General features: G+C 37.9%; 1 protein-coding gene across 1 annotated transcript; it reads left to right on the top strand.

Moving 5' to 3' along the window:
* The first annotated feature begins 698 nt into the window (after positions 1 to 698).
* Positions 699 to 10,548, top strand: LOC113227307 (zinc finger protein 58-like). The gene is made up of 4 exons (XM_026460193.1): positions 699 to 827; positions 1,610 to 1,735; positions 4,248 to 4,370; positions 10,312 to 10,548. The coding sequence occupies exons 1-4, from the start codon at positions 771 to 773 to the stop codon at positions 10,513 to 10,515; spliced, it is 510 nt and encodes a 169-aa protein (XP_026315978.1). The 5' UTR covers positions 699 to 770; the 3' UTR covers positions 10,516 to 10,548.
* The last annotated feature ends 256 nt before the right edge of the window (positions 10,549 to 10,804 follow it).

Genomic DNA, 10,804 nt, shown 5'->3' with positions numbered 1-10,804 from the left:
GTGCTCCAAGACACACTTTTAACTGTAAATTATCATGACACCGAAAACCTGTTAATGTGAAGAAATCCACGTCATCTACACACACACGCACGCACGCACGCACGCTCGCACACACACACCATCCTTTCCAATCCCGGAGTCGAACGACGTCTTCTAACAAACCGTTACTAATATCGTTAAAAACCAGACACAAAGATCCGACAATAAGCACATAGAAAATTTCGTGAGGTCCGCTGGTTCGTTCCGTGGCTTAGTTGGCATAGCGTCTGCCACGGTATGCTAGAAGACGTCGGTTCGAATCCGGCCGAATCGAAGGAATTATTTCTAAGTGTTCAATCTTTGTATTAATAATGATAACAAACTAGTGGAGCAATTTCACAAAAAATAATTGACTGTCATGGTGGTGAACCTCTACAGGTATTAAATTTACATTTATCCTAAAACTTAAAAATTGTCGCGACGCCCGCTGCTCCGTCAGTCGCCATCGAGCGCTTATCGACGTCGGATATTTGTCAAGTTTTCTCCGCCTGTTTTTATTTAATCATATTAATTTTCCGATTGCGGGACGCGAGTTGATATTTAAAAGTGAAATAAGGCCCATTTGCCTGATGATTTGCCAGGGATGGGGCCCTTATTTCGTCTCTATTTCTGGTTATATACTCGATGATTGTGTATCTTTTTTTCAGAAACAAACAACCGTAAAGAAAAAACGTGTAATCCTTCCTAACACGGGATCGTTTAAATGCACAACTTGCAATAAGGAGTTTCGAATGAAGGCTACTTTTAAAGCACATATGAGGTTTCATACTAATTACTGTGTTTGTGAGGTATATACCCATACTATAGTATTAAATTGGATTCTAGAATCCTCAATAGAGAGGTCATATTATAGCAGTAGAGCTCCTTGTGAAAGAGTTCGTCCAGGGAAGTACTGCCATCTTACCTATTTCTGCCACCAAGCAGTAATTGCCTTTAATAGTAATTTAACTGCCTCCGTGGCCGAACGGTCACCATGCCGGACTGCCACGCGGAGGTCCCAGGTTCGATTCCCGGGCTGGGAGAAATATTTGTATGGCCTACATTTATTTCTCTCGTGAGTTTGGGTGTAATTTGTGGTTGTCTATGTGTGTGTCCCTGGCACCCGCGACACAGGGTTTCCCTAGTGCGGGGCTATGTTGAGTGTGTGCGTTATTATTATTTTATTATTATTAATATGAGCATTATCTGTTTTTGAAGGTTACGGGTGCTGGTGAAATTACAGGCACATGGGACTTGTCAACTTATGTCTCAGGGTGCCGGGCGCACTGGCAGTGCCCCTCAGAACTTTGCGATTTAAAGCTCTGAGTGGCACTGCAACTGTTATGGACAGGCGTGTAGCTTACCATCAGGCGCACACGACTAGTTCAACCCGTCTCTTTATATTATATTTAAAAAAGCACCCGTGATACAATCTGTAACATCATCGTGTCGCTTCTGGAGACGCATGATCTTTGAATTTTTCTTTATATAATATTTCTTTTGGAGTGACATAGTGTCCCGTCACTTGATATTATAAAAAAGAACTCTTAACTGCCCTTGCTGAAAATAACCACAGTTAACCTTATTCCAGTCTTGCGGAAAGAGATGTCGTAACAACAACCAATTGCAAGAGCACAAACGTGCCCGACACGGACTTGGCCGGATACACAAGTGCGCGTACTGCGAGTACAGTTCGGCAACAAAAGAGGCTCTCACTGTAAGTTAAATTTAAAAAAACTATAGTCTAAAGTCAAAGAATCATTTCGACCCTTCCTGCGTTAAGTATTATATGTCGAAATTGCCAATTTTGCAGAGGCGCGTTTTAAAGTTCTGATTCCCTCATCTAATAGATAATCTGACGGATATCTAGGATTTTGTAATACTCTATGTGAGTAACGAGTTTTGCGGAATAAAACAGAAATGCTAAAGTCACGTGTTATGCTCATTGCGGTGAATTCAGAGCTTTAAAACGCTCCCCTGTAAACTTGGCAATTTCGACATAGATACTTTATGTAGGACGGGTCGATTTATTACATAGGTAAAATAAATTTACACTTGAAAACGTCACATTTAAGCTACTGCTCGTTCACTACGCTGACCTCCCTGAGAAGAACGAGCAAGAAACTCTAGGGATTGCTCTTTTCAAATAAACTTAAATGCTATGGAATACACTTTGAATCAAATTTGTGTGGAATCTTTATTATCTTTATCTAACAAATACTCTTCAATTTTGTAATATCGCACTGCTATTACAATAGTGTTGTAACGCGAAATATGTGAAATTCAAGATTATATCATTGTTAAACTTAAAATTTGATTCTCTACACGTCAATACATACAACCGTCGTTAGAATTTTGTTAAAAACAAGTAAAAGATATCTACTTAACTAATTAACTCAAAATGAGACACGCTTTATGTGACCTAGTTCTGGCCAAAATTGTCCTTACTCAAAAATATGAAATTATTTTTACACTTTCATTTTTAAATATATATATTTGGCAAGTAGGAAATAACCTACACATAAACTTACACAGATCTTTCGCAGGAAACGAGTAATTAGTTTTTTTCACTATTGTATTAATAGTGCGAATGACTTTTTAATTCAAATACTTTTAATGTAAGTTTTAAACGTAGGAAATGATAATCTTAATATATGCTCCGGAATCTTGTTGTAAAAACGTATACAGTTACCCATAAAAGAATCGTTTACCTTAGTTAAACGAAATATAGTAGCAGTAGATGTCCTTGTGAAAGAGTCCAGGTCGTCCAGGGAACTACTGCCCTATAACGTTACCTATTTCAACCGTCAAGCAGTAGTGTGAGCATTACTATGTTCCGGTTTTGAAGAGTAAGGGTGCTGATGCAATTACAGGCTATTCAATTTATGTGGACGCAGTGATGAGGGACCTCGTAGACCCCAAACGAAGCCACCCTAATAATAATAATACGTGCAAATGTCCAATTTATTCTTTAATTTAGCTAAATTAACTTCCTCAATTCCGATCACTGAATATAAGTAATCGTGTATTATATGTGTTATTAAATATATGTATTTTTTTAAGATGAAGTAAAATGACAGTTAAATGCGCAAAAGTGTTGCCCACTTTTTTTTTATTCGGTTCACAAAACTGGATACAATTCAGATATAAACTACAAATATTTCATTTATGTAGTAACACGATAAGAATGTATCCTACTTGATGTGAACACAACATGCAAAACAGGCCAAAATAACTGTACAAGTATCATAATATTAAATAAGTGACAGTAACTCTAAATTTCAAGTATTTTAAGAAAACTCAACAAAGTCAGTCGTGTAGTTAACATAATAGACATTTTCTAATTGAGTTCCTAGCTGAGACAACAGAACCAGTGAAAATATCGAAATCAAGACGGATAACATTGTAAGAAGAACACATGCGACACATTGGACATTGCGAGCTGCTAGTGATTGCTGTCGATAAATATTTATCGACTATCGATTGAATATTGGTCACGCTTATGGAATAAATATCCTAACTTGTTTCATATGAATTATCATCGGCCCATTATTACTGCCTCTGTGGCCGAACGGTTACCATGCCGGAGTGCCACGCAGGGGTCCCAGGTTCGATTGTATGGCCTACATTTATTTCTATCGTGAGTTTGGGTGTAATTTGTGGTTGTCTATTATTGTGTCCATGGCTCCCGCGATACAGGGTTTCTATAGAGCGGGGCTATGTTGAGTGTGTGCGTTATTATTATTATTCGTCCAACAACTGGGCACAGGTTCATTTGAATTTACAATTTTTGTATGTTCGTACATACATGCAGTGTATTTAGACCTATATCTACTAAAAATACAAAAAGGAGATATTTTTAAAATTTTCGTTTCAATTCAATGATCCAATGTAGATAATCCAATCCGCCTGTTCTTATTAAAACGTATATGAATAAAAAATTGTTTTCGATATTAGCAGACCAACTGTCACAATAAGAATGAACAAGGCAATAACGCAATTAGTAATTATTAAAACGTCGTCGTAACATTCATAATTTCAAGACATTTTCAGCAAAATTTTACCTTCGACAGGTTTATCGATAGATTATGAAAAATCTATCGATAAACCTGTCGACAACTATTACATGGCTATTTAAAATTTCACGAAAACTGGCAACCCTGCTAATGTCATTTTACTCCGTCTTCAAAAAATACTATAATGGAATAAATTATTCGACTTCAAAACAGATCCATGAACGACGCCACACAGGGGAACGGCCCTACATCTGCGACCATTGTGGTGCCACATTCCACCGCCGCTCGAATCTCGTGCAGCATATCGCTATACATCTACCGGAGAAGAATTTCCAGGTAGGAAAGATATTGGTATAGATTAACATCGGTTGAACCGTGGATCAATAACTCAATATGACTGCTAATTTCCATACTACGGTGCCTCTACCACGAATTTACTATGACAGTTGTCGTTAACTACCGCGTAAATTAAGAGTCATATAGTCATGCATATGTCAAATAAATAAATGGTTGGATGGAATATAATCCATAGATTCCATAGAGCACAGCCATAGTCTTGATCACATAGGCCTCTCTGACATTTGGTCCATGGGTGAACTAAGGTCTAGACTAATTTGAGGCCAAAATTCAGTTCATATTAATTTAACCAGGTCGAAATTAGTTTCTTCAAGTAAAATTAAATTTCTCAAATATCGATACCAGAAGTATCGATTAACGTAAGGGACATTTTGTCGAAAATGAGTTACGTATATCATTGGATTCGGAAGTTCCCGCTCTATCGATTGGTATTATTAAAATTTAGGAATGCCCAATGTTTTAAAATATAGCATCCCTTACATTGAAAAACATTAAAAAAAGATTTTTAGTTGTGGCTTACTTTACTAATATTTTACGTGTAAACCGTCGAGCATAGTGTAAGCAGGAAGATATATAAAAAAATTACGTAAAGTAAGTAGTTTCGTTTATAGCATGAAAGAAGAGGAAATTCTAAGAAACTGCTCTAGACGCAATCAAAATTGGAGCAGACAGTAAAAAGTTATAGACAGATTTAAAGAAATAAAATAGTTTTTTGGCTCTCCTGAAAAACCGTGGTTTGTCCCTTACATTAATTGATACTTCTGCCCCCGTAGCATGGCTACGCATGATAAGCACGCGCTATTGGCTGTCTCAATCAAATCTAATTAAGATATATATATATATAGCATGATATATTTAGATAGCATGGCTATGCTACGGGGGCTGGTGTCGATATAACTGATATAGACTTCTTGCGGGTAACTTAAGTCAGTAGGTTCCTGCGGTAGCTGCGCGGTGGGGGAGGTGTGACAGTTTACGTCATAGTTATGTCGCGCAGCACAAGGGCTAAAATCAACAAGATTTTTCTGGTAATATTCAATAACAAGTTGATAGAAAAAAGTTCCAACTAAACATTGACTTACAAATAAATGGACGACGGGTCTAATACAAAAACCACGAAAAAAATGTCCCAAGTCAACCTATTTAAACGTAGTCATGTAAAGGAATATGAAAAAGCTAAAACGTTGAATTTAAATTGCAATGTCATCGCAGTATCGCGCTGTCAGTCGAACAAATGAAGACTAAAGCGGAGTTTGACGCTCTGTATACGATTTTAACGCCTTACAAGTTCGGACACTTTTTTAGCGCGGACCCGACGTCCATATAATTGTAAGTCAATGCAACTAAAGGAGAAATTGTTATGTGAAACGATAATAAAAAAAACTTTAATTGATAATTGTAATGAATACTCAAGCCATCTGGCACTGCGCAAGCTGTAGTGTTATAAAAACTATAAGGGCGCATTTATTCTACACAAATTTCATCGCGCTCTAACTGTCATGGCAAAATACGCTCTATTTGTTTAGCATTTACGTTTTAACTTAAATGAGCGTTCGGGCGCAGGCGGGCGAGGCTGGCTTGTCTTTGGTATTATTCAGAGGATATTAAATGTTGTTGCCTAGTAAATAGAATTCAGTTTCGCCATCAATGTACGGGAAAGTGGATTATAAAAATATTGTAACCAATTTATTAGTTGTGATTTATAAATAAACATTATTACTATAGTGTGTTCGGATGATTCATCATCCGGATTTGAAGGGCAACGGGTTCTGGTAAAGTTACAGGCACATGGGACTTGTCAACTTACGTCCCAGGGTGCAATGGCAATATGAGGGATATATCTGTGCGATTTAAATAATAATAATAATAATAATAATAACGCTCACAATCAACATAGCCCCGCACTAGGGAAACCCTGTGTCGCGGGTGCCATGGACACACACATAGACAACCACAAATTACACCCAAACTCACGAGAGAAATAAATGTAGGCCATACAAATATTTCTCCCGGCCCGGGAATCGAACCTGGGACCTCTGCGTGGCAGTCCGGCATGGTAACCGTTCGGCCACGGAGGCAGTTAAATTTACAGTATTTAAAGCTCTGAGTGACACTGCAACTTTTATGGACATGCGTGTCGCTTACCATCAGGGTTCCTATGAATAATACCGTGTGCAGCGCGACATGACTTACATAAACAAAATTTGTATTGAATTGATATTCAATTCTTTTTTGTGAAATTACTCCACTAGTTTGTTATATCGAGTTCTTAGGTTTTCGCGATTGTTACACATAGGAAATGAAACTATTACCACTCGGGTGGTTTGCATTAATATTAGACATAACTGGTTGAAGACTGTACCACCTCAGTCAACCGTGACCATGGGACCTGTAAAGGGCCCGAAACGTCGGTTTGTTTGAAAAAACAAATATACGCGATTTAAATCCGGAAAAATAGTTTCATTTCCTATAGTTTGTTATAATTAACAATAAAATAAAAAGATCGAACACTTAGAAAAAAATCCTTCGATGCGGCCGGATTCGAACCGACGTCTTCTAGCATACCGTGCCAGACGCTATGCCAACTAAGCCACGGAACGAACCAGCGGACCTCGCGAATTTTTCTATATGCTTGTTTGTCGGATCTTTGTATTTTTAAACGACATAAACTGTCATTTCCCTCGCATCGCGCAGCTACCTCAGGAACCTACTCAGTTAAGCGGTAGGCCTTGTAATAGTATCTGTATCTATGAGAAGTAAAACTATATTCTCAGATGTAAAATCGCCCATATTAGCATTTTCAAACAAACCACAAAAAAGATATTTGACATAACTGATCAATAACCAATAATCAGACCAGTCAATCGTGACATCGGAAACGTTGGTTAAGGGAGTCACCACATTGATTCCCGGTTAGAAAAACCTTTATGTCTTTACAATAAGTGCGACAAAGACTATACGGTAGTATAGCCCCTTGTGAAAGAGTACGCCCAGAGAAGAACTGCCATTTTACGTATTTTTACCGCCATGCAGGTGAAATTACACATGGGACTTGTCAATTTATGTCTCAGGTCTTTGCGATTTAAACTGTTACGAATAGAAGTGTCGCTTACCATCAGGTGCACGACTTGATCGTCCCGTCACTTGTTGTTATCACCACTGACGCGAAACTACATAAAAGGCGGCTAAGTGACAAAATATTTTAAAAAACATAAGGCCTCGTTCCCACTATACCGTATCGTCGAATTTGCCGGGTCGGTAATACTGCCGGAAAGGCCAGTGGCTGTACAATTTATATGAAGCTATTCACATTACGCCGGACCTGGCAAGAATGTCGAGTCCGGCACTGTTGCCGGAATGTTTGTCACTGCGGACCACCGGCAGAACGCCCGGACCGGAGTAACGTGAACGAACTTGCTCAGTCTTGCTCCGGTTTCCCTGTCCCCCGCTCGCCCCACCGTACTGTTACGGAGCGGATCAGGAAACACTTTTTACCCAAAACACCCCTTTTATTAAATTATAAAATTAAGGAAAAGAAATGACAATTAAAACGATGTATCGCGACGGCGTCCAAATTCAATCTGTCGGCAGCGCTTTCAGTTTCCTATTGCATCCCGTCAAAATGCAATAGGAAACTTTGGTGGGAAACAGGACAGCTCGACAAATTAGTTTTTTATATATTACTTACGTACTCCCCGCGTGTCATTTTGGTGTTCATCCAAAGAGGATGCTGCCATTCGAACATAATTGAAGAGCTTTCATTTGTCATTTCTCAGTTGGCCCCATTGACTTACAATTATATGGACGTCGGGTCCGCGCTAAAAAGTGTCCGCACTTGTAAGGCGCTAAAATCGTATACAGAGCGCGACAGTCTTCATTTGTTCTACTGACAGCGCGATACTGCGATGACATTACAATTTAAATTTCGAATAGGTTGACTTGGGACATTTTTTAGTGGTTTTTGTATTAGACCCGTCGTCCATTTATTTGTAAGTCAATGGTTGGCCCATTAATCTTTCAAAAGTTCCAAGTTCAAATCTTTCGCAACAACTCCACAATTTCGTCGTCCATCGTGAGCAGTGGCCTGAATTCGACTAAGGTGAAGACTTTAGTCTCCGGCTTTCTTGCTGGATCCGGCTTAATGTGAACACCCGGTTTCCCGGCAAATTCGCCGGTTGATAGTGGGAACGCGGCCTAACCTAACCTAACGCAGTTTTAGAATAATGAAATTGTTTAATGATGTTTCAGCTATGCGTCGTTAGGGCAAGTTCCGATAAGTCGAAAACGTTAACTAATTTTAACTGTTTTTAAAAAGAGAATTTTGTGCTCTATCTTTTGCTATTTAAAACGGATATTTGCCATTTGTTAATTAGCCGTCTTTTAGTTAGTGGGCGGCAGTCTTATTACATGAACACTAAGATTTTTCTGACCGATTAAATGCGATTCCATGTCTATAAGACTGTTGACTGTCTAATATAGGCGATTTTGAATCCGGAAAAAACTAATTTCATCTCCAATGTGTAACAATGTCTCGATATCTCCCACGTAAGTTGTTGTAAGTCAAAATACAATTTTTTGCTTTTTAACTTAAGAGGGAGCAGAGGAAAAATTCCTAATCTTCGATTTGATTTTAGAGGGGTATATCCACTTTAAAGTTAAAAATAAAATATTGTATGAGTAACTACACGATATATTCAAGCATAGACACTAATCAGAAACATAGAACAATAAAGTTTCCTCGATAGATAAAAATCACGAAATGACCTCTAATTTTCACATTTTTTCGATTCATCCTCGAAATGCTGCAGATTTTTAGGACAAAAATTAGATAATTAATTATATTTATGCATGATCGACAACTGTCCCTACGGATTTTTTTTTAATCCCTTTAGTTTTAGAGTTATTCCGCGAATTAGATAAAACGAATTTGGTACTTTTAATGCGCAAAATCCAACATCTCCTGTCGCGTGTCACGCGAACTTCAGGCATACATTTGTCTCACAAATGTGGGCGGAGCCAACGTCAAAACTTTTTTGGCATGCTCCCTCTTAATTAATTTACTTTTTTTTACGTAAGTTAGAGGCTTCATGTTTCAAAGTAAACATGTGTTTTCTTTAGTTTTAAAAATGGAACCTATAATATAAATAAAAAAGAATATATTGAAGTTAAAAACCAAATAATGGTATTTTAACTTACAACAACTTACGTGGGAAGTATCGATCTGTACTAAATTTATTAGGACTCTGTATGCATCGGATGTATACACGGTTATTTTTAAAATACCAACAACCTCATAGGACTATTACTAACATCATAAACAACAACTTTTGCCCATTGACTTTTAATATTCACCAGATTTTACTTTCATACAAAATTTAAACGGCATCAACTCTGTGCAGGTCGGGTGTGGGAGGCGCGCGAAGGAAAACTTAAAAGTTGATTATTGATAAATCTATTGTTTTGTGAAAAGTCATAGAACAGTTCTTGTTTATGATTATTTTTAAAAATCAACCTGTATATTTTATAGTCTATCTTTTTTGAAGATGAAGTAAAATGACAGTTCATTGCGCAAAAGTGTTGCCCGGTTACAAGCAGCTAGTGATTGCAGTCGATAAATATTGTATCGACTATCGACTGAATATTGGTCACGCTTATGGAATAAATAGCCGAAGTTGTTTCACTTCAATCGTCCTTGACCCATTATTCATCCAATTACTGAGTACAAATGCATTTGAATTGTCAATTTTTGTAAATTCATACTTACATACACAAAATTTTATCTTTTACAATCTATCGATAAAGCTATCGAGAACAACTACATGACTATTTAAAATTTTATGAAAACTGGCAACCCTACAAATGTCATTTTACGCCGTCTTCAAAAAAAAAAACAGACTGTAACAATATGTAAATTATACAGTGCGACATGTGCCCGAAGAAATTAAAATCGCGCAAGTTTCTTCAAATCCACAAGCACAACGCGCACACAGGGCGGCGTTACGGTTACCTTTGTCCAATCTGCAAACACCGCTTCGAGAAACCCAACAAAGTCCGCGCTCACGCAAGGCGCGTTCACGGTCTACCCGACGAACAACACCCGCCCATTGTCAGAGTGCAGCTTTAGACATGCTTTTGGATACTTGCTAGGTTAAATTCAAAGTTAAAACATAACACCATGTAACACGATTTTTGTTTCGGTAATGGTGGCTTTGATACTGCCGTTCCGGATCAGTGTTTCTGTTCAAACCACTTTTATCGCAATATCTAACATGGCGAGCGCTGCGACCAATGACTACAAAAGATTTAACATAGTGCCAAATATGGCTGCAAGGTCACAACTGATTTTAAAACATTTTGACTTTTATCAACGTAAAAATTGAGCGCGACAAACGAGATGAAAAGAAATAATAAAA

The sequence above is a fragment of the Hyposmocoma kahamanoa genome, unplaced genomic scaffold, assembly GCF_003589595.1.
Source record: "Hyposmocoma kahamanoa isolate Upper Pololo Valley unplaced genomic scaffold, ASM358959v1 209, whole genome shotgun sequence".
Lineage (NCBI taxonomy): Eukaryota > Metazoa > Arthropoda > Insecta > Lepidoptera > Cosmopterigidae > Hyposmocoma > Hyposmocoma kahamanoa.
The sequence above is the reverse complement of the archived record's forward strand: the minus strand, read 5'-3'. Positions and strand labels throughout refer to the sequence as shown.

Bases quoted from the DNA above. Each gene is read 5' to 3' on its own strand.
- LOC113227307 (XM_026460193.1), top strand. From the start codon at position 771: ATGAAGGCTACTTTTAAAGCACATATGAGGTTTCATACTAATTACTGT. The intron at 828-1,609 runs GTATATACCCAT...ACCTTATTCCAG, and splicing joins CTAATTACTGTGTTTGTGAG to TCTTGCGGAAAGAGATGTCG. The intron at 1,736-4,247 runs GTAAGTTAAATT...ACTTCAAAACAG, and splicing joins CAACAAAAGAGGCTCTCACT to ATCCATGAACGACGCCACAC.